Genomic DNA, 24,296 nt, shown 5'->3' with positions numbered 1-24,296 from the left:
AAAAAAAACAAAACCCTCTGTGGCCTCTTAATGATTTCCGAGAGAGAGAAAGTTCAGAAATGACCTCTCTCAATGCATGAAAGCCCTTCCAGTAATGAGAGCCACTTTTCATTCCTTTCTTTCCTGAGTCTCTTCTCCCTTTGCTTGGCTTTCTCTTCTAGAGGCTCTGTGCAAAATTGTTAACCTCATGTACAAGAAGTCTGGAAGTAGGATGTCTCATTCTTACCTCATTCTCATCATCTATGGTGTTGGCACGACGTCAGAACAATTCGTCGATAAACATCTGCCGAAATGAAGGGTTGGAGATGGGTCCTGAACCACAGAAGCCACTCCTGGGAGACTGACAGGTAAGGGGAAAGGGTCACAGACCTAAATCCCATCCCTGGCTAGGTGACCTAGTTAAACCAAACCATTCTGATTTTTTTTTAATTTATTTTTATTTATTTGTCAGAGAGAGAGCGAGAGCACAGGCAGACAGAGTCGCAGGCAGAGGCAGAGGGAGAAGCAGGCTCCCCGCTGAGCATGGAGCCGGATGTGGGACTCGATCCCGAGACACCGGGATCATGACCTGAGCCGAAGGCAGCCGCTTAACCAATTGAGCCACCCAGGCGTCCCCCATTCTGATTTTTTGAATACATGTTTACATTTCCGGCTTTTGTAATAAGGAAGGGTTTGCACTTGGCCATCATCTTCTCAAATCTTTCGCCGTTTGCAAATTGGGGATGATCATCTGTAATGTCCAGGAGTGAACTGAGATCTAGAGGAACGTTCATAAGGCGCTTGGTATAAGGCTGGGTGCCGTAGGGATTTGGGGCGGAGGTGGTGTCAGCTATTATTTTTATTATGGGCAAAACTAATTCCCTTCCGCGGAGAACACGCTTGCAGGCGGGCTGGGGCTCTGAAAAGCGCAGAGACCTCATTCTTCCAGCATCTCAATTTCCTTAGCCCTGAGCCTGCTTTTCCCTTTCTGCCCATCAGTTGGCGCCTCTTTTGCCATCTCTCTCTTTTTTTTTTTTTTTTTTTCCCCTCAAGCTGGTTTTGGGGGCTGCGGTCGCTCCGCAGCTCGCAGGTCACATGGCCTGCCGGAGCGAGGGGACCCGGCGCGGGAGCTGCGCCGCGGGAGGAGGTGAGGCGCCGCGGGAGGAGGTGAGGCTCCGGCGCGCACCAGAACCGCGCTGCGCCCTCTCCGCCTGGGCCTTCGGGTTGGGCGATGGTTCCTCTGTGGCGATGAGCACACCCGCCTAAGCGACGCCAGAGGCGGCCCTCGGCGCACCAGCTGACCGCCCCCACCGGGTAGGTTTTCCCTGCGTGCAATCTGCCCAGCTCCTTGGGCGTCGCGGCCGGAGCTGCCGCTGGCGCGGGAAGAGCCCCGGCGGGTGCTGGCGCCGCTCTGGAGGGCCTGCGCCCCCGGCCGTGCGCTCCGGCCAGTCGAGCTTCGCTGAGGCCCGGCCCGGGGCGCCGGCCGCTTCCTGCCGGAGGACCGCGGGGACCCCTGAAAGGCATCCCCCGCGCGGCCAGGGCCGGTGTCACGGCAGGGATGAATTAGTGTCGCGGCGAGGGCGTCTCTGCACCCTTCGCCCGCTTCGGCTGCGCCGCGAGGCCGACAGGAAGGCGCGAGCCGGGCGCGTGCGAGCCCAGGTAAGACCCTGCTCCCGGCCAGCCCCGCCGGGCGGCACAGCCAAAGGGCGCATCGCATCGCCTAATGGCCGCCGGCACGCTGCAAGGGCCGCTCGCGCGTTCTCCCCTCGAGCCAGCCGGGCTCGCCAAAGCGCTGCTGCGGCGTGGGGTTTCTGCGGGCGACCTCGCCGCCCGGGAACCGAGAAAGGGCGATCCGGCAGAGGAAGGCGTCCCTCCCAGCTCCCGGAAAGACCAGCCGAAGGGAGCCAGCGCGGCGATCGGAACCATCAGCACCGACCTACGGGCCGGGAAACTGAGGCCCGAGCGCGATGGCGACTGCCCAAGGTCAGCAGCAGACGCTAGATCCGGGACTATGGTCTTCCGCTCCCGTTCTCTTTCCTGGAGGATTGGAGAGGACCACCCCCGCTAGTCATATCCTCTTCCTGGCCTCTGGGCGCGGGCGTTGCCGGTGCCGCACTGCGCCCGAAGTGTCCGGGGGCGAGAGCTCCTGCAGGGCGGGTGTGACCCTGGCATCCCCTGCTGGTCCCGTGCTGCCCCCGGGAGAAGCGCAGGGCCGCTCCAATGACGATCTCACTGAGCGGCCCATTAGCAGAACCTGCAGGTGTGTGTGCCTGTGCGCACGTGTATTTCCCCAGGAGAACAGAACCTGGTAAGGGGGATAGATTTTTTAGGCGTGCATTTCTATCAGGTACTTTGGGAGGTGACAAGAGAAAACTATGGGTGTCTAACACCTAGCATTATTAAAATTACTGGAATTTTTTTGAAGGATTAGTGTATTACAGAGCATTTAGGAAACAGAAAAATGTAAAGGAGAAAATAAAGATAACTTAAAACTTCACCTAGTTTGTTGAGATTTTCTGGATATCGTCTTGAAGCTTTCTCTGCATACAAACATCTAAATCAATAAGGTGGACAAAAATAGTATCTTGTTTTAATTTGCACGTCTGATTGCGCAGGGCCCACCGATACCTTTTCCTCTGTGTACTGGCTTTTTGCATTTGCAGGGGTGAGCTGTCTTGTTTCTTTGGCCCCACCACCCCTTTAAAAGGAATTTCTGTGCCCAGCGTGGGGCTCTTGCAACCCTAAGATCACCCGTTGCACACTCCACCATCTGAGCCAGCCAGGCGTCCCTCTTTTGCCTCCTTTTCAATTGGAGTGTCTTTCTGTTTCTCATTTTTTAAGCACTCCTTATATATTATGCATTAAAGAAATAATTCTGTCATTTATGTTGCATAGTCTTTCCCACTCTGCTTGTTGGTTTTATCAGTTTTTCATCTTTGACCATACAGAAATTTAACTTTTTCATTTAGTCATTTTTTTTAAAAAGATTTTATTTATTTATTTGACAGAGATCACAGATAGGCAGAGAGAGAGGGGGAAGCAGGCTCCCTGCTGAGCAGAGAGCCAGATGCGGGACTCCATCCCAGGATCCTGGGATCATGACCCGAGCCTAAGACAGAGGCTTTAACCCACTGAGCCACCCAGGCGCCCCATTTAGTCATTTTTTGAATTAACATATAATGTATTATTTGTTTCAGGGGTACAGGTCTGTGATTCATCAGTCTTACACAATTTACAGTGCTCACTATAGCACTTTTTTTTTTTTCTTTTAATGGTTTCTGCTTGCAGACCTTGTTGAGAAGGGGCTTTCCTAAACCTATGGGCCTTTCCTAAAATATATAAATAATCTTCTGTATTTTCTTCAGGTACCTTTAAGCTTTTGTTTGAAAGTTTTAATGTGAAATTTATTCTAAAGTTATAAAGTGGAGAGCTAATTTACTTTTCCTGAAGAGTTAACCAGTTGCCACAAAACTATTAAGTCTGTTTTTCACCCCGCATTTAAATTGCTTCATTACGGTAGATTGAGTTATTACATGTTTGATATCTATGTGGATTTTCGCTTCTATTTATCAGCATATTTTGGTGCTGGTGCCATGTTATTTTAATTACTGAAGTTTTATGGTAGATTTAAAATCTGGTTAGGCAGATTCCCTCTTACTACTCTGTATTGTCATTTTCCCAGCTCTTAGAAAAATCAGTTTTATTGAAGTATAGTTTGCATGCAGTAAAACACATTTCAATGTATATTTTCATGAATTTTATCAAATGTAACCACCATCACAATAAAAAATTATGAAGTGCTACATAAAATTGATGTCATCATTGCCCAGGAGCCATGCTGATTTTTGATACATCCTCCCAATTTTAGTGTATATGCCAGCAAAGTGAGCATTTCCTAGCAGTTTTTATTAGTATTAATCCCAGAAAATCTTTAGAATACTTTGGTCAATTTAACTAACCTCTCCCTCCCTGTGCCACCAAAAGAAACAGACAAAATCTTGTTCGGATTTCTGTTGGATTTTGATAACAAGGGTCCTCAGAGTATAGGGGCCCTGAATGTCATGTCACTAACCCAGTGCCCGGCACAAGACTCAGTATTTGTTGAATGAACATTTAATAATTATCATAAAAGTAATACATAACTCTTTACAAAAGTGTTGAAAGGGGAGCCTGGGTGGCTCAGTCAGTCTGTCAATTAAGCATCTGCCTTGGCTCAGGTCATGATCTCAAAGTCCTGGGATAGAGCCCCATGTTGGGCTCCTTACGGAGCATGAAGTCTGCTTCTCCCTCTGCCCTCCCCCCCCCCATGCTTGTCCACATGCTCTCTCTCTGAATAAATTAAATAAATATTTATTTAATAAATAAATAAATAAAATCTTTATTTTAAATTCTAAATTCTAAATAAAATCTTTAAAAAAAAAGTGTTGAGGGGTGTCTGGGTGGCTCAGTGGGTTAAGCCTCCACCTTCAGCTCAGGTCATGATCTCAGGAGCCTGGGATGTAGCCCCGCATTGGGCTCTCTGTTCAGTGGGGAGCCTGCTTCCCACCCCCCTCTCTCTCTGCCTGCCTCTCTGCCTACTTGTGATCTCTATCTGTCAAATAAATAAATAAAAATCTTTTTAAAAAAGGGGGGGCATGTTGAAAGCAAAACAGGAAGCTTCCATTCCTCCACACCTTCATCTCTCTTTCACTGAATTATGCTCCATATTAAAAATAGAATGACCATACCCTATACATTTTTTTTGCAATTGCATTGACATAGTTTGCCTTATTTTTCCTTTAGACACTTAAAATCTGCTCAAATTGTAACAAGTTACCATAGATAGGGTGGTGGAAACAGCAAAACATTTCTTTCTGGAGGCTGAAAGTCTGAGATCAGGGTGCCCTGCTGAGGGCCCTCTTCCCGGTGTAGGGATGCTACCTTCTCACTGTATTCTCACTGGCAGAGAGCAGAGAGAGCAAGCCAGTGCTCTCCCACCTCTTCTTATAAGGGCACTAATCCCAACATGAGAGTTCCACCACCAAGACCTAATTACTTCCCAAAGACCCCATATCCGCATATCACATTGAGGATTAGCATTTTCTTTTTAAATTTATTTATTTATTTGACAGAGAGAGAGAGATCACAAGCAGGCAGAGAGGCAGGCAGAGAGAGAGGGGGAAGCAGGCTCCCCCGCTGAGCAGAGAGCCCGATGCAGGGCTCCATCCCAGGACCCTGAGATCGTGACCTGAGCTGAAGGCAGAGGCTTAACCCACTGAGCCACCCAGGTGCCCCGAGGGTTAGCGTTTTAATACATGAATTTGGGGGGAATGCATTCAGTCCCTAGCAGAGACCTAGCTAAGACTTTTTAAATATTAGTATATTTAAAGCTTTCGCTTCCTTTTTAATGGCTCCTATGGTCCCTTTGTATAATTATGTAAAAATGTTTCCTGTTGCTGGGCATTTTCTTTCCCTGCAGTTCCTCCTTCCTTCCTCTCCTTTTCTCCTCCCCCCTCCCCTGTCCCTCCTCCCTTTCCCCTCTTTATCTTTTTCTTACTGTTGCAAATAAAACTGCCATGAACATTCTTTGTCCATCTTTGGTAGCAAGTGTTGGTATTTCTGTGGGATAGATTCCTAGAACAAATTTCTATGTCAAGGGGAATGCACATATAAAATATTTATAGATACTGGTTCAACTTTCCTTCCAAAGTTTGCACCAGTTTTTATCAAGTGCCAGTTTGTTGAACTGGGCCACTCCCTCTTAAAGTAAATTGAACTGACTTTATGTTAAATGTACAGATTAATTCTGGAGAAAGAGATCTCTATCCTCTTTCATTAGTGAGCCTTTTCAGCTGGGAAAGTGTCATGTTTCTCTACGTACCAAAGACTTTTTAAATATCTTTCAGTAGAATTTTATGTATGTATATTCTGCCTATTTAAAAAATTTATTCCCAGGTCTTTTACCCCATTTTCATGGGGCTCTTTTACCCCATTAATTAATTTGGTCATTGTTTGATAAGGTGAAGCTGTGTGTGTGTGTGTGTGTGTGTGTGTGTGTGTAATACTGTATATTATTTTTAAATATTTTTACATTATTATTTTTATATATTAATATTTACATTTGCATCCTGAAATGTTGTTACCATTTCTAATGATTTTTCAGCTGATTTTCTTGGGTTTCCAATCTCTGCAGAGATAGTATTGCATATTGGTTGAGAACATGGGTTCTGGAGTCTGTCCACCTAGGTTTTTAAGTGTTCCCACCCACTTAAAAGCTTTGTTAACCTTTGGTACAATTTAATTCTGTCTTCAGTTTTTGCAGGTATAAAATGAGCTGAATAATAGTATTTCTCATAGGCTTCTTAGGAGGATCGACGAGATGCTTAGAACATTGCCTAGCACACAATACGTGCTCAGTAGACATGTACAAATAAGTTGATCTCTGCACATTGTAAGGCCACACTCTTCGATACTCCCAATTTTATCGCTGAAGAATTGAAACCCACAGAGGTCAAATGACTTAATTATGGGCATTTATTTGCTTGACAAACATTGAGCCTCTCCTATGCATAGAGTACTGTGATGAGCCCGCAAGGGATACCGAAGATAAATCAGACTGAATTCACTAACAAAGGATTTATCAGTCTAACTGGGGCATAAGTCAGGGGTCAGGAATAAAGACATGGAGGGCAGCAGGCATTGTGGACAAAATACGGGCTTTGGAATTTCGCCCCTGTTTTAATTTCCTGCTTTCGACTTGCTAGCATTTATTTTAATTCCATTGCTATTCAAGAGTTGCTATTCTGGTTAAATCAAATAGATGTAAGAGTCTGTTACAGAACTTGGATATGTAGTAGGAGCTTAATAAGTGGTAGCTATACGTAGATACGGTCTAAAGTAGCAAGTGATAAATGAATGTTCTGGGGGAAAATTTATGTAAAGGGGCCAAGCACTTGAGAAACAAGAGTTTATTTCTGGTTGGGGCAGATGAGGGTTGGTTTTTAAGAGGTCCCTTCTAAGCTCATTCTTGGTCGTTAAGTAGCCTGTGCGAGGAGAAGAAATGACTGGAGAGACAGTTGAAGCTGGGTCGTGAAGAATCTAGGCAAAGAAGTTGGACTTCATTCTGTAGTCACTGGGGAATCCTGAACGGCTCCACAAAAAAGAGCATCAGATGAATATAATGTGAAACATTACCATCATTTGCAGTGTCTTCTGTCTGACAAAAGGCTTTCATAGCCATTGTCTCATTTCATCCCCACAATGCCTCCATAAATGAGGTATTTTTTCACTTTCCTGTTTGACAGAGGCAGAATAGTCTCAGATAAATGATTTCTTTACAAATGGACCTAATGAATGAGTGTTGGGACCAGACCTGGACTGAGATCCATGCACTGCTCCTTCTGGAAGCTGGAGGCCTAATTAGGAGCCTCTTGCCATCAGTTGGCTGGGGGGTGATGAGGAGTAACTAGGGTGAGGCAGTGAAGAAGGGCATGGCTGTGGGAGGACAGGAGAGAAGAGAGACATCAAAGAGGCCATACAGTGCCATTGCTAGGGGATGGGAAGTGACTGGATAGGAGTGAGAAGTCAGTGCCTACTGATCTTTTGAACTCAAGGTTCCTGGGAAGTGGTGTTGCCGTTCATGTAGGAGGGAAGACTTGGGAAACAGTGTTCTTGACAGCTTCTCTCCTGACACTCAGCCTAGTGTACTGCCTCATATACTTCTGCAACTCCTTCAGCTTAATTTTTATTTTATTTTAATTTTTAAAGATTTATTTATTTGAGAGAGAGAGAGAGAGTGCAGCGGGAGAGGGGGAGAGAGAGAATCTCTAGTAGATTCCCTGCTGAGCGCGGAGCCCCATGTGGGGCTGGATCCCGTGACCCTGAGATCATGACCTGAGCCTAAATCAAAAGTCGGCTGCTTAACCAACTGAGCCTCCCAAGTGTCCCCAGCTTAATTTTTAAAAGCTGCAGTAAAATGCAACTGTCACTGTCGCTCCATTTATTCATTCTAGCCCTATTTCATGTTCATTTCTTGGTCTTTGTCTTTTATTGTCTTTTCTGAGCCCTCCATCCAAGACACAGTAACAGACATAATCCAATTTAGAAAATGGTTGTGTTTCAAAGTGCACCAGTACGGTATAGATAAGAACTCAGTAATCATTACATAGTAGAATCAGGACTGTAATGGTGTCGTTGTTTCCGGGCCACCTGACAGATCCCAGTCAGTCCCCAGCATTCCTGGATGTGGTCCTGAGCTGGTGATGCCATGGGTAACTATGGAATTCTGGAAACAGACAAAGTGATAATGCACGCGTGGTCCTACTTCTGTCCCACCCCCATATTGGGCTGGGAGTAGAGACTTTCAAACTACCAATGCAAAATCCTGTTTTCAGGTAAATTATCCTAAAACCGAATCAGTAAACTGAAATAAATTATAGGAGGTCCTGAATACCACACCCCATAGTGCAGCAATTGGTTAAATCCTTTAAGAAGATGTTTTAAAAAGCAAACAAAGGGTGCCTGGGTGGCTCAGGGGGTTAAAGCCTCTGCCTTTGGCTCAGGTCATGATCTCAGGGTCCTGGGATCGAGCCCTGCATGGCGGGGTTGGGGGGGGGGTCTCTGCTCAGCAGGGAGCCTGCTTCACCCTCTCTCTCTCTGCCTGCCTCTCTGCCTACTTGTGTTCTCTGTCAAATAAATAAATAAAATCTTAAATAAAAAGCAAACAAGAACATGGTCTTGAAGGCCTACCTGACTCCACGTGGCTGGATTTTAGGCATACTAATCATCTGATCATTGAAGGATCCGATCCCACCTCCCAGAGCCCACTATGGGTGTGCTAGATTGCATCATTGTCCCGGATACTTTCTGCCACTCCCTAGAGAGACGTGTTTTTCTCTAATCATTAGCTTCAGGCTTGGCTATATGTCTTTTGGTACCCCTTCTTGCAGAAAAATTACATAACTCTTATCTTGAACTCAAGAGTTGTTGCGTAACTTGCGCTGGTCAATGAAAGGTAAGTGGACGTGATGTGTGTCATTTTTGAGCTGTGACTTTAAGAGCCAGCTGTGGTCCAATATCCATCTCTTTCTCCTCTGCCACAAACCCAGCAGTGTCTGAAAAAGAGGCAGTGCCATTTACGTGGGTCCCGGAGTGCGAATGACAGGGAGCAGAGTCTTCAGTGATCCATAACGGACAAGTAACATGAGCAAGAATTAAACCTCTTTTCTTATGAACTCCTGAGATTTAGGGGTCATTGATCTCGTCTGTCCTGACTCATACTGTTATAGTGATATGGGGCCAGATGCCTTGTGAGTGTTTCAGAAATGTCCCAGACTCTGAGCAGATTGCTAGAGCCTTTCTCTTTTTTGCTGAGGGCTTAGAAATTGGCCTGCTGCTTTTGCCTCCCATTGTACCTTCATTTTCCCCTTCCTGTGCTCTGCTGGAGGAGTAAATTTCCCTGCCCTGTTGCTTTGGCTGGTGCATGGTGAGTGGACTTAATCTATGGGGTGGTTAAGTGAGGCTGTGAATGTAGCTTCTTGTTTTGACTCTTGTGTACCTCTTGTGTCCACCAAAAGAGCGTGCTCAGACGGCTGTTCCTTCTGCAACGTGACCTGGAACAAGAGGTATATGGAACAGCCTGATTCTGACCCACAGTCCAGAGCTGAACCCAGTTGAAGCACAGCAATCCACAGACCCGGGAGCAAGAAATGCATGTCATTATCATAAGCTCTGAAGGTCTGGGCGGCTCGTCACCCCAGCAAAAACTTATCAGTGTAGGCAGAGACCACGTGCCCTCTGAACTGAGTCCCATTCCTTCCCTGATGGTCAGGAGAACAGCTCTCTCACACTATATATTTAAAGTAAGCTATTTCTGAGATGTTAATGATTTTATTGCCCCCAGTGGGGAAACCGCCTGGGATTAAAGGTCCCCTTGATGTCAACACCAGGTGCTGCAGTTCTTGACCCACCTGCCAGAGAGGAGCATCAGGAGCCTGGGGTGTCAAGGGGCAGGAGAGGGCCTGAGAACAGCAGCACAGTGGGGGCTTGGAGGGGACTGACATCTCCTGTCCTAATTTCTCCTGCCCCACACAAATAACAAAATCGAAGGAAGATCATCATGCTTGCTTGAAAAACAGCTTCAAGAACATTTTCTCCTCTTGTATCCACCTGGAACATACAAGCCTCTTTTATGCAGCAAATTTGAAGCCAGCCCTGCATGCCACACCAGGTCCCTTAGCAAGATCCTAGAAAATAAAACAGGAAGCCAAGGACCTGGGAAGACTGGGTGCTTTTAGGTCCCCTCCAGTCATACCTGGATTTAAAAGTGTGCCCTTTGAGCATATTTTCCTCCTTTTGCTGCACAAATGGTCCACTACACAAATGGTAGCGCATACACACACACACACACACACACACACACACACACACATAAAATACACACATATATAAATATGTACATAAATACATACTTTTCTAGGTCTTTTTTTTAAAGGTTTTATTTATTTATTTGACAGAGTGAGACACAGGGAGAAAAGAAACACGAGTAGGGGGAGTGGGAAAGAGAGAAGCAGGCTTCCCGCAGAGCAGGGAGCCGATGTGGACTCAATCCCAGGACCCTCGGATCATGACCCAAGTCAAAGGCAGACGCTTAATGACTGAGCCACCCAGGAGCCCCAGTCTTTGTTTTTGTTTTTGTTTTTTTCAAATCTAGCTCTTCTTTCACTGAAAATATATCTTAAAATTTTTCCATATCTGTATATGAAGAGTTTGCTTTTTTGAACTTTTTCTTTCTTTTGTGTGTGTGTGTGTGTGTGTGTGTGAGGACACAAGTTCTTCTCTCTTAGCTAATGTCAGTATTGTGTCTTAGCCAGCACAGTATTGGCAGCTGTAGTCACCGAGTTATGCATTAGATCCTCAGACCTTATTCATCTTTAACGAAAAGTTTATACTCTTTGCCCAGACTCTCCCGACTCCCACAGCCCTCCTCTTAGTACCCGGTAACCAACTGTCTATTCTGCTTTTACTTTTTTTTTTTTTTTAGATTCCACATACAGATGATACCGTGCAGTATCTGTTTCTCTGTTTTATTTCACTTAATGTAATGCCCTCTGTATTCATCCCTGCTGTCCCAAATGGCAGCATGTCCTTCCCTTTTTTTCAAGGCTGAATACTATTCCATCGCATAGATACACTACACAGTCTTCATCCATTCATTCTTCCATCAGTGGACACGTGGTTTGTTTCCGTAGAGCTTCTGTGAAAGCTGTATGGATTGTGAATAAGGCTGCAGTCCCGGATCCCTCTTCAAGGGAGTGATTTTTATTTCCTTTGGATAAATACCCAGATGGGGCATTGTTGGATCATTTGGTAGTTGTGTTTTTAATTTCTTGAGGAACCTCCATACTGTCTTCCCTCTGTATCTCCGTAGTGGCTCTACCAGTTTATGTTTCAGCCAACAGTATACAGCATTTCCTTTTTCCACATCTGTGCTAGGATTTGTTATCTTGTGCCTTGTTGATAATAGACATCTTAAGGTCTATTAAGATGTCTGTTAAGGTTCTGAGAGAAATCCAGAACCTAGCTAGCTGAGGAACCCCTACTCACAGGGAAAATGAGATAATATCCACGTTGAAACACATAGGAAAGAAAGCCTGAGACACAATCCAGCCATAAACCCCACCCCAATACAGTGCCCTACAACTGGGAGGGAACATCCCATTTCCAGCTTCTTCCTGAGGAATATAGGGTTTGGGCCACAAATCTAGCACCCTGAACTTTAAGACTCCCACCTGAAGGGTGGGATAGAGGGGTGATATTTTATTGAAGTTTCGATGTGTGTTTCCATGATGATTAGTGATGTTGAGCGCCTTTTCAAGAAGATTTGTTGGCTCTTTATGTCTTTGGAAAAATGTCTATGCAGATCCTCCTTTGTCTGCTGAAATAAGTTGGTTGTTATTATTATTAAATTGGGGATGATCATTTTTGCCTGCTCCCTGCATGCTGGGCCCGGAGGGGATAGAGTTGGCAAGTTCTCATACACCACAAAGAACACCTTCTTTGTTTGCTGTGGTCCTGTTGGTCTCACGGATGCAAGCCCCATTGGCATTCACAGCTAGATCTTTGGGAGCACTGCTTCTAAGTTGCTTCTTCTAACAAGTTGGTTATTATTATTGCTGTTGAGTTGTGTGAATTCTTTGTATATTTTGGATATGAACTCCTTGTCTAATATGTGGTTTGCAAATATTTTCTTCCATTTTGTAGGTTACCTTTTCATTTTATTGATGGTTTCCGTTGCTGTGTGAAACCCTTTAGCTTGATATAGTCCCATTTGGTTATTTCTGCTTTTGCTGCCTGTGCTTTTGGTGTAAAAAAAAAAAAAAAAAATCATTGCCAAGACCAATGTCAAGAAGCTTACCTCCTATGTTTTTCTAAATTGCCTTGGCTATCTGAGGTCTTTTGTAGTTACATACTAATTTTAAGATTGTTTTTCCTATTTCTGTGGAAAATGCCATTGGAATTTTAATAGAGATTGCATTGAATCTGTAGATCATTTTGGGTAATATGGACATTTTAATATGAATTCTTCTAATCCACGACCACAGAATATCTTTCCGTTTATTTGTGTCATTTTTAGTTCTTTCAACAATGTCTTATAGTTTTAAGCATACAGATTGTTCACCTCCTTGGTTAAATTTATTCCTAAGTGGTCTATTCTTTCTGATGGTGTTATAAATGGGATTGTTTTCTTAATTTCTCCTTGTTAGTATATAGATATGCAACTGATTTTTATATGTTGATCTCATATCCTGCAACTTTACTGAATTTTTCTACTGGTTCTCAGTGTTTTGAGTCATATAACATTGGTGACTTGGGGCCAGGGGACCCAGGGGCCCATCACTCAGGTGTTGCTGCAAAAGCTGGGGCATGAGGCCTGTGTAAAGCTCCTTCCAGAGAGATGCTGGCGATCTGGTTTTATCATTGGAGTGAGCCCAAGGGAGAAGATGGGAGAAATGCCTATCACTTCCCCTGGGTTCTGGGGAGAATCTCAGCCAGCTCCTAGGTACGGGCTAAGTAAGAAGCTCTACCCACTGGTGGGAGCTTGTAAAGTATGCAATCTAAACCCTTCCATGGAAAAACTGGGGATGCCTGCTCCCAGCATGCTGGGCCCGGAGGGGATAGAGTTGGGAAGTGTTCATGTACCCACAAAGAACACCTTCTTTGTTTGCTGTGGTCCTATTGGTCTCATGGATGCAAGCCCCAGTGACATTCACAGCTAGATCTTTTGGGAACCCACCCCGGTTGTAGGACACTGTATTGGGGTGGGGTTTATGGCTGGAGTGTGTCTCAGCCTTTCTTTCCTATGTGTTTCAATGTGGGTATTACCTCATTCCCTTATGTGTAGAGGTTCCTCAGCTAGGTTCTGGATTTCTCTCAGGCAACTTCTCATGGTGTAGCTGTACATTTGATGCATCCCTGGGAGAAGAGAAGTTCAGGAGCCTTCTATGTTGCCATCTTGGTCTCTTCCAAGTTTGCTTGCTTTTAATGGGTACTTTGTATTCCTGTCTTTGGATAGATCATAATTTATTGGACTCACTCTCAATTGATGAGCACTTGGCAGTATTTTGCTCTTACAAATGATGCTGCAAGTCATTTCTCACACGTGAGAATACATATTTAGGAAGGAATGTTAGAAATGGAATTGCTGAGTCATTAGTGGTTTTCTTAGGTATTCCCAAATTAATTCTACAGAGCTAATTCCCATTAGGAAAATAGGTGATTGCCAGTTTCGTAGGTCCTACTTTGCATGGGCCAGAGAGAATGTATTAAAGGATGAGAAAAAACTATGAATGTGAAGAAGCAGGGAAGGTGGGGAATGAACTGTTGCAGGGTGTGGGAATTGTGAGAGCAAAGGCCAGGAGTCGGATAGGAGTATAGCATAGTCAGTGTCCAGAAAGATCAGTGTGTCTAGAGCTACCCTGCTAGTTGGTGTCATGTGGCTATTGGTTACTTGAAATGCGACCAGTCTGAATTGAGATATGCAGTAAATGTAAAACATACACTGGATTTTAGAGACTTAGTATTAAAAAAAGGACATACAATTCCTCATTAATAATTTTCATATTGGTTTCATGTAGAAATAATAGTTCTGATGTATTGTACTTAAAATATATTATTAAAATTAATTTCATCTGTTTCTTTTTACTTTTTTACTTGACTTTTTACCTTTTTTACTTTTTTACCGTGGCTGCTAGAAAATTTTAACTACCTCTGTGGCTCTTGCATCATATTTCTATTGGAGAGTGCTGGTCTAGAACAGGGATTGGTGAGGTATGGGCTGCTGGCCAGATTTGTCTTCCGGCTTGTTTTTATGTGGCTGGAGCATTAAAAATAGCTTTTATATTTTTAAAAAGAGTTTTACAGAAGAAAAAATCTAGGAAGAATATGCAACAGAGACAGTATGTGGCCCATGAAATCTAAAATATTTGTTTAATTAAATTAAAATTAAATTTTCAAAAAATATTTTCTAAAATATTTCTAGCCCTTTACAGGAAAATATTGCCAACCTCTGATTTTGAGTAACTTGAGAAAGGGCCAGTTGAACAAGATGACAGGGAAGGGCACAGGTCCAGATCATAAAGGGTCTCGTGGACGATGATAGGAAATGAGGATTTTATTACCAGAGCAGTGGGAAGCTAAAGAAGGGCTTTAAACAGGAGAGCGATAGCATCACATTTATGTTTTTAAATGGTAACTGTGCACACACACACACACACACACACACACACGCAGTTCTTAAACATCCCACCCCTGGGACTAATCGGGGCTAAAGAGCGTCACATTCTTGCCTTACCAGAAACTGTCACTAGAAGATCGTGTCGAAGGCGTGTGGGTGGGGATTTTGCACCAAACACAGAGCTCTGCACTCTCATCGTCATCACCTTGTCATGTTTGCGTTCACCGTGTGCCTGGCATTCTCCAAGCTGCATGCCTTGTCTTGCTGACTGTATTTCATTCCTTCTTCCAAGTGGGTGCAGCTCTCTTGGGTGACAGCAGGCGCAGGGAGAACAAGCCACCTGAAAGACTCCATTCCTTACCAGGAATATAAACTCAATCCAGTTTCGGTCCTTGGCTTCCGCTAGGAGTGATGTGCGTCCACGTGGTTTATTCACTCCATTGGCCTGAGCCAACAGGGAGAAGCATCCCATCTACCGTACTCTGAACGACCTCAGACCCGCAGGCCTGGGGTTGCATGCTCTTCAAACCTCTCCCTGCTATTTCCCCCTTCTGGTACCAGCCAGATCTCTTACTAGTATTGGGGTAGTCCGTCTCACCTCTGGGTCCCACAGTATAATGGGCCGCTGATGCTGAAATGAGACCTTTGATGAATTATTATGTCATCATCCTATAGAGAGAAGTGTGGTATTGTACACGGTTCTACTGGGCTGGACAGGTTATTGGGGCAGTAAAAAGTCCAGTCCAGACTAGACACAGTGGATTACACGTTACTCCCCACCAGCCCACTCTAGATTGGGAAGCTCCTGGGAGGTGAGCAGCGGGAAGCACCACTCTTCTATGAAGTCATTCAGGACCTCAGCCTCCTGCCATCTGGTGGCTCCACACTCCTCCAGACCCGCCCCCCACAAAGTTGGCAAATGGAGAATGAGCAAGGTGGGAAGGCACACCTACTCTCAACCGCTTTGGCCCCGGAGTCACACCTGCCACTTTGCTCATATTTTCCTGGCAAGTCCTAGTCACCAGACGCCACCTGGAAGAAGATGGGCTAGGGAATATGGTCTTTCTGTGTGCCCAAGAAGGGAAGGACATAGAGGAAATGACAGCCCGGAACGCTGCACCACAACCTCATATGGTCCCTGGGCGGCCCTTCCTTTAAGATAACTCACAAGCTAGGCAGTTTCTTCCAAATGTCTACACACTTTCTTATGCTTCTGACATAAGAGGTTTGGGTTTACCTTCTGTTCTTTAGACACCGCTTAGTTTTGCATTCACATTACCGCTGTTATACTGGCTTTGTCCTTTGAATTCTGTTTCTCGGTCTGAGTCTGTTTTCCCTCAGATCATTAGGCCTGCTTACTCCCAAGGAGGTATTACTTGAGTTTGTGTGGATACTTTTTTATTTCTTTATTTTTAAAGATTTTATTTATTTATTTGAGAGAGAGAGAGAAGCAGACTCCCCGCTGAGCAGGGAGCCTGATGTGGGGCTTGATCCCAGGATCATGACCTGAGCCGAAGGAGATGCTTAACTAACTGAGCCTCCCAGGCACCCCTGTATAGATACATTTTTTAAAAAGATATTACTTGTTTCTTTTTTAGAGAGGTTGAGAGAGAGCATGTTCGTGAGTTGGGGGGAGGGGCAGAATGAGAGAGAATTTCAGGCAGACCTGTAGTATGGAGCCCGATGCTGGGTTCGATCCCACAACCCTGAGACCATGTCCTGAGCTGCAACCAAGAGTCAGATGCTAAACCATCTGAGCCAATCAGGTGCCCCTATGTGGATACATTTTTTAAAAATTTTATTTGGAGGCACCCGAGTGGCTCAGTCAGTTAAGTGTCTGCCTTCAGCTCAGGTCATACAGGATCAAGTTCCACATCAGTCTCCTTGCTCAGCGGGGGAGCCTGCTTCTCCCTTTCCCTCTGCCTGCTGCTCCCCTGCTTGTGCTCGCTCTTTCTCTCTCTGGCAAATAAATAAATAAAATCTTTTGAAAAAAAAGTTTTATTTAAGTAATCTCTATGCCCAACACGGGGCTCCAAGTTAGGACCCCGAGATCAAGAGTCACCGGCTCTTCTGACTGAGCCAGCCAGGTGCCCCACGGCTGTGGAGAGGTGATGTCACTTTTCACCCGCTGAGTTGGGAGTCACATGTGCCTGACCTCCAGCCTGCACTCTGAGCCACCACCGCCTGCAACATCCTTTCTGGACCAGGCTGGGCACAGCTGTCTCTTCCATCTTCATTTCTATCTATCCCTCCCTCCCTCATTGCAGAGCTGGTCATGGACCTTTCTTCAGATATTTCCTCCCCTCCCAAGTCTGGGGTTCTGGAGTTCATGTGCATATGGGAGATATTGGTTCCTGGGGTAGTGCTATAAAAAATAAAATAGAAGAACAATCAGTATTAAACTAAGATGCAGGGTTTTTTTAAAAGATTTTATTTATTTGAGAGAGAGAGAGAGCACGCAGGAGCAGGGGGAGGAGAGAGGAGCTGGTTCCCCGCTGAGTAGAGATCAAGGGACTTGATCCCAGGATCCCAGGATCCCAGGATCCCAGGATCATGACCCGAGCTGAAGGGAGACACTTAACTGCCTTAACTGACTGAACCGCTGGGGTGCCCCAAGGTGCAGTTTTTAGTTGTATGAGATTAGGAAATTAGAATAGAAGATCTTGACAAAGACATCTCAGAGAATCCTAAAGAGTCCTTTTCTTGTTTGGAATGTGCAAAAGAGACAGTTTGCGTAGTCCATCAATACACATTTAACTTTGGAATTTACTTTAAAAGTGTATTTGCTTTGTGTCAAGTCTTCCTTTTTCATCCGTTTTAAGAAGGCAGGTGTCTGTAGCTGCTGCATTGAAATAAGGATCGTCCTAGCCTACCCTGTGACTTCCTGGCACATTGTAAACCCAACCTGCCATCTGCGGGTGTGGCAACTTGCTTGGATACACCAGGATTTCCTCACTTGCAGAGATAATGAAAGAATCTCGGGGATCACTAACTGACACAACCACAGGAGAGCGTGCTAGAGAAAATACTTGGAAGTCTCTAGTAGCTACAGCCTAGAGGTAGAATTTCTGGGTTGATGCGTGCTGCTGTCCCCGGGTTTTGTTCTATTTTGTTTAAGGTCTCTCACCATCCTCTACTTGTCTCTCTCTAGGTTTGACTTGCGCTGATTTGGGCCTGCATTCCAGGATGGTTTGTTCTTGGGACCAGACCTGACCAGAAGTTGACCTCATGAGTGCATCAGCCCCTCCCGCTGCCATGCTCCTCCGGAGGCTGAGACGGCTCTCCTGGGGCAGCACCGCTGTCCAGCTCTTGATCTTAACGGTGGTGACATTCGGCTTGCTGGCCCCCCTAGCCTGTCACCGCCTTCTGCACTCTTACTTCTATCTACGCCACTGGCACCTGAACCAAATGAGTCAGGAGTTCCTGCAGCAAAGTTTGAAAGAAGGTGAAGCTGCCCTCCACTACTTTGAGGAGCTGCCGTCTGCCAATGGCTCGGTGCCCATCGTCTGGCAGGCCACCCCCCGCCCCTGGCTGGTCATCACCATCATCACTGTCGACAGGCAGCCTGGCTTCCACTATGTCTTGCAGGTGGTGTCCCAGTTTCACCGACTTCTGCAGCAATGCGGCCCCCAGTGCGAGGGGCACCAGCTCTTCCTGTGCAACGTGGAACGTAGCGTGAGCCATTTCGATGCCAAGCTGCTGTCTAAGTATGTCCCCGTGGCCAACCGCTATGAGGGCACTGAGGATGATTATGGTGATGACCCTTCGACCAACTCGTTTGAGAAGGAGAAGCAGGACTATGTCTATTGCCTGGAGTCCTCCCTGCAGACCTACAACCCAGACTACGTCCTGATGGTGGAAGACGACGCCGTTCCGGAAGAGCAGATCTTCCCGGTCTTGGAGCACCTTCTGCGGGCTCGCTTCTCGGAGCCGCACCTCCGAGATGCCCTTTATCTGAAGCTCTACCATCCCGAGAGGCTGCAGCACTACGTCAACCCGGAGCCCATGCGGATCCTGGAGTGGGTCGGCGTGGGCATGTTGCTGGGGCCCTTGCTAACCTGGATATACATGCGGTTTGCCAGCCGCCCCGGGTTCAGCTGGCCTGTCATGCTCTTCTTCTCCCTGTATAGCATGGGTCTGGTGGAACTGGTGGGCCGGCACTATTTCCTGGAACTGCGGCGGCTGAGTCCTTCCCTGTACAGCGTGGTCCCTGCCTCCCAGTGTTGCACCCCAGCCATGCTCTTCCCGGCCCCTGCGGCCCGCCGGACCCTCACCTACCTGTCCCAGGTGTATTGCCACAAAGGCTTCGGCAAGGACATGGCGCTCTACTCCCTGTTGAGGGCCAAGGGCGAGCGGGCCTACGTGGTGGAGCCCAACCTCGTGAAGCATATTGGGCTCTTCTCCAGCCTTCGGTACAACTTTCATCCCAGTCTGCTCTAGCGTGCCAGGAAATGCCTTTCTGAACGTGGCCGCTTCTCGATGATTCCAATATCGAGTTCTTTATTTGGACGTGGTTGCTTGCAATTATTATGTTGTTTCATGTTGTTAGGGATCTAGGCACTGAGACGGCCGAGAACACACCTGTCAAGAAACTTGGCTTTGGTAGCTCTGGCTGGAGCGGTTGTTCGCCCCCCGGCGAGAGCCCTCTCCCTCCACAGAGCCACGCTGCCTCCCCCAGGGGACACTTCAGTACCAGATGTATTCTGCAGTCGTCCTCAGCTCTGCTTTGTGAAAGAGCTCGTAACTGCCAAAAATATTGTGCACAAAGATATGACTGTTTTAGGATTTTAAGGGTAGAATTTGGTGAAAGGCAATATACTTTCGAATTGGTTTCTCTCTCACTGGGTAAGAGAACAGATTTATGTCTAGAATATAAGTCTGAAGAGGCAGGACCATATTGACAGGTTCCGTTTGTTTCTTTGACCTGGTGTAGTAAAGCCGGTCGGTTAAGGCCGTCACAGTGCCTGGTGACTTGAAGGCAGGCGATCTCACTTCCCTTATGTGATGTTTCTTTTCCTTTCATCTGTAGTGTGCTGATGGTCAGTATTGTTAGTGAGAACTTTGAGACACAGCAAGGTCTGCAAGCGCCTTCTGGGTCATCAAGGTCAGATTGCTTATGTTCAGTAGTGATTTCATATTGAATATTTCCATCATATTCTGATTCTTTGAAAATTGGACATTGCAGAATGATGTAAAATGGGTGAGCTCTTTACTAACAGCATAGCCTTTTTCTGAATTTTGCTGGCTGACTGTTCACCCTCATTTGTTTCCCCTCCTTCTGGGTATCATGATGTTAGAGAAGCAAACGCATAGACTGTGAAGTCGGAAGGGCCTGAATTCTTATTTCAGATCTCTGCCATGTCCCAGTGATGTGCCCTTGGGCAAGCCATGGCCACTCTGAGTCTCAGTTTCTTCACCTATAAAACAGGGATGGTGATACCTACCTTTGAAGGTTGCCTTGAAGATTAAGAGACAGAATGTTTATAAAACACCCAGCAAGTGCTTAGCCCATGGAAGGCACTTGCCAAATACTAGTTCTTTTTCTTTTCTGTGATAAGCTTATAACACTCAAGTGTATTTTCGATGGAGATATTAGTGATGTAGTTTCAAGTGTGCCGCAGGGTGTAGGGCTCCCACCCGGGGAGCAGCCATTCTGCACCAAATTGCTAGAATGAAGGCTGACTTGTCATTGTAATTCATGAAGGAGATGTAGGCTGTCACGTGGCGCCATCCCCAACCAAGCCAAAAATAATGGTTTGTTCCAACTGGAAATGATCTGAGACTCCTTTTAAACTTATTCCAAGACGAGCGTCTGAAAACTACTCTCCTCCAAAGTGACACTTAAATGTCCTTTGCCAATAGTGATCAAACCAGAGGCCAACAAGTTCCTTCGTGAAGCTGGATGTCTACATGGGAGTTGAAGCATTGACGGGTCGTTTCAGCGCCATGTTCGTTGGCTTTTTAAATTTCCAGTGAGCTTCCATCCGGAGATCCCCTTGAGAGCACTGAGACAGTAGCTCACGGCGCCTGGAGTTCCACACCATGCTTTGCAGGTGGACAAACTGAGGCCAAGGGAGGTGAAACAGCCTTCCCAGGTTCGCCCGGCTGGACAGCGGCAGAGCTGGGGTGGGAACCTACTTCCCTTGACTTCCAGCTCCTGCCCTTTTCCCTTAACCACATTCACTTTCTAAGTATCTGTGTAGTCAATGTCTCTTTTGTAGAATCTGATTGTCACCTGGACGGAACAATGTCTCTGTAAGCTGCCATGGTAGACCTGTTGGTCTTGGGGAACAAACAGGTCCATGTGTGTGTTGTTACCGTGAGATGTCATGTGTCGCTCAGGAATGTCCAAAGTGAACGGAGCTGCTGGCTGACGTGGCAGGATGTTCAGATGCCGCTGCTCCACTCAAACTCTCCCGGTCACTGGCTCATCCTGTGTTCGGGAACAGAACCACCCCGGCCTACACCTCATTAGAGCCTGTTGCAGTAACAATCGGATCTCCTCGGGAATGTTTTTTGCCCAGCAGCAGGAGAGTCACATCCAAGCTAGCCAGGCAGAAGATGGGGAATCATTGCTGGTTATAGCTGTGCTTTTTCAGATTCAGTGGTCTATTGCATGCACATATCTCTTCCTTGACTTTTTCACCCAGGATGGCAAAAGCTATCCCAGTCTTGTCTAATTTCTCCCCCTTTCCATGAAGACGCCTTCCCCCGTAGATCTTAACTAGAGCCTGCTGTCTTTGGACATTTACGGGAGATGCAGGCTCAGTTCTGCTATTTCATTCCTATCCTCTTCCAGATCTCCCTCCTTCTTGTCCCTCGTTCCTAGAGTCCAGTTTTTGTATGCTGTCTTTGATCAGGAGAGCTGACAGCTTTATACCAAAGCTGAAGTCTCATTTAATCCTAAGCGAGGGGGCTGGAGGAGAACTAAAGTCCCCTTTTCATTACAAAGGACACCGGTCACCAGGAAGGTGAAGGTCTCTAACAGACTCTTCTCGCCCTTCAGGGTTTAAATAATTATCAGGCCTAAGAAGTTCCCTATTGTGACTGGGTATATTTGCAGAGACGTATCAGTTCAAATAAAAGCACCTGTTCCACTGAGGCATCCTGAGAAGACTTTTGTCATTCTCACTCATTTCAATGGATGGATTTTTTCTTTTTTTTTTTTTTAATTTTTTTAAAAGATTTTATTTATTTGACAGAGAGAGATCCCAAGCAGGCAGAGGCAGGCAGAGAGACAGAGAGGGGGGAAGCAGGCTCCCTGCTGAGCAGAGAGCCCGATGTGGGGCTCGATCCCAGGACCCTGGGATCATGACCTGAGCCCAAGGCAGAGGCTTTATCCCACTGAGCCACCCAGGTGCCCCTGGATGGATTTTTCTAATGTGAATGGTATCAAAACTACAAACACACACACACAATCCATTTTGGAGTCCCAAGGTAGCCATTCACAATTACGGGCTGTTTGCTTAAAAATTCGTAATTGATTTTGTTGTATTTTTAAAAATATTTTATTTATTTATTTGAGAGGGAGACAGAGAGCAAGAGCACAACAAGGGGAGGGGCAGAGGGACAGGCAGGTTCCCTGTCAAGAAGGGAATCCAATGTGGGGCTCAGTCCCAGGACCCTGGGATCATGACTGAGCTGAAAGCAGATGCTTAACCCACTGAGCCACCCAGACGCCCCATGATTTTGTTGTATTAAGTGGAAACATTTGAATTGTGCATTCTTTTTTATTGTTGTTTAAAGAAAAAAGGGAGAGAATACAACTGTGTAGCTGGAGAATATAAATCAGATTAATATGATGAGAGGCTTAATCTAATTTATCTTGGATACACTCCTTATTTGGTAGGACTTATTTAATTGGTAACTTAGTTTGGGTAGAGAGTCATTCTAATTTGAATTGATTACTGTGGGATTTTTATATGCACTATGTTACATTGTGAGTTACAGTAATACATGATATGAAGTTGGCTAATTTTAAGTCACATGAACCACTTGAATATTTTTAACCCAACTATAATGAATTTGCTGAGAAATGTTCATTAACTGGCACTGGTTTTTGGTTTTGTTTTTAGGTTGGATTTTATTTGGAAAACCTTTGGGGGCTATGTCAAAGATGATTGAAAATGTAATTAAAAAGTACTTAATCTATTAGAACCGCAGTGGAAATGTGCTAGTGGCTTCCAGCTCACTCCAGGTCTTGGGTTTCGTGAGTCATCACTCTTGAGAGTGAGGATTTTTGGCTTAGATCTTAACAGATTTTCTTGATCTTTTCCCTAACATCCTACACACAAGTGTGGATGAATGAACTGATTCAAAAGAAGCATCTCTATTAATAATTTGGTGTAAAAACAGATGGAAATCCAAAGCCAAATGGTGACTTTATCCAAAAGAAACAAGGAACAGATGGCCTAAGTATGTAGGAATAGGGTAGCTTTAGGATGTCCGAGAGATGGGAGAGGAAGACAAAGATGTAGAGTGAAGCAGAGGATCTCTCATTTGTCCCCTGTTCTGTGTGTCCCAGACTCCGTATGTAATAAATGCTTTTTTTTTTTAAGATTTTGTTTTTAAGTACTCTCTACACCCAACATGGTGCTCAAACTCACAACCCCGAGATCAAGAGTCACATGCTCCACTGACGGAGCCGGCCAGCGGCTCCTGTAATAAATTCTTCCCGTGTGTCCCACTGTCAAGGAATCTTTATAGGACCAGCCTATGGAGAATGCATAGGAACTAAATAATGAATAGTCACTGTTCTAGAGAATTCACTACTTTGCTAGGACCTGCCTTCCTACTGCATTTAGAATAAATTTCAGCGCCCCTACATTACCTCCCAGGCCGGATGGAATCTTGCCCCTGCAGACTGTCTGACTTCATGTCTTATTACCACTCCTCTGTGTGTCTTCCAGGCTCTAACCATGCCAGCTTTCACTCACTTGCTTAGACTTGCTGCACTGACTCTTACTGCAAGGCCCTTGCATGGCCATCCTCTCTATATGGAACACTTTTCCTTTGGCAGAATCTTTCCTATAATTCAGGCCTCAATTTTAATCCTTTCCAATAGACTTTCCATCCTCTCTAAAGCAGTCTTCCCCTTCCCGACCCCAGGCCCATCTATCACTTACCCAGTTTGATTCTCTTCAAAGCTCTTGTCGTGACCTGAAATTCCCTTATTATTTTGGGATATTTCCCCCTCCTTCCCCTTCCCACAGGATACAAACTTCCCAATATCTGGAATCTTCTTTTTCATTTATTGCTGTACACCCAGATCCTGGAACAATACCTGACACATAGTAGGAAATGAATGAATGAAGAAGGAAAGAAGGAAGGAAAAGAAGGGGAAAAAAGGCGAGCAGGAAGGAAGGGAAGAAAAGAAAAGAAAAAGAAGGGTCAAAAGGGTAGAGGCGTCCACAGTGGAACTGCCTGTGGAAAAGAGGAATACTAGTAGAAGAGAAAAGGGGCTAGGGAAGAAAATTTAGGGGAGAGAGAGTACTGTCCAGATAGTGAGGGTTGGTCATGATGTACAATTCTGAACCCAGTGAAAAGAAGCTTTTTACATGCATTCCAGGCAGAGGGAATGACAAGCACGAAAAGGAACTTTTTT

General features: G+C 45.6%; 1 protein-coding gene across 5 annotated transcripts; it reads left to right on the top strand.

Annotated features, from left to right (window-relative positions):
- The first annotated feature begins 257 nt into the window (after positions 1-257).
- Positions 258-19,664, top strand: PGAP4 (post-GPI attachment to proteins GalNAc transferase 4). 5 transcript variants are annotated; one of them, XM_032860738.1, is made up of 2 exons: positions 258-347; positions 17,844-19,664. In XM_032860738.1, the coding sequence occupies exon 2, from the start codon at positions 17,921-17,923 to the stop codon at positions 19,130-19,132; it is 1,212 nt and encodes a 403-aa protein (XP_032716629.1). In that variant the 5' UTR covers positions 258-347; positions 17,844-17,920; the 3' UTR covers positions 19,133-19,664. The 5 variants fall into 5 exon arrangements, with proteins under 5 accessions (XP_032716629.1, XP_032716627.1, XP_032716628.1 ...); XM_032860736.1 differs by lacking the exon at positions 258-347 and adding an exon at positions 1,039-1,293; XM_032860737.1 differs by lacking the exon at positions 258-347 and adding an exon at positions 1,394-1,638.
- Positions 19,665-24,296: the final 4,632 nt, after the last annotated feature.

The sequence above is a fragment of the Lontra canadensis genome, unplaced genomic scaffold, assembly GCF_010015895.1.
Source record: "Lontra canadensis isolate GAN:19392208 unplaced genomic scaffold, GSC_riverotter_1.0 scaffold19, whole genome shotgun sequence".
In the NCBI taxonomy this organism is placed as follows: Eukaryota; Metazoa; Chordata; class Mammalia; order Carnivora; family Mustelidae; genus Lontra; species Lontra canadensis.
The sequence above is the reverse complement of the archived record's forward strand: the minus strand, read 5'-3'. Positions and strand labels throughout refer to the sequence as shown.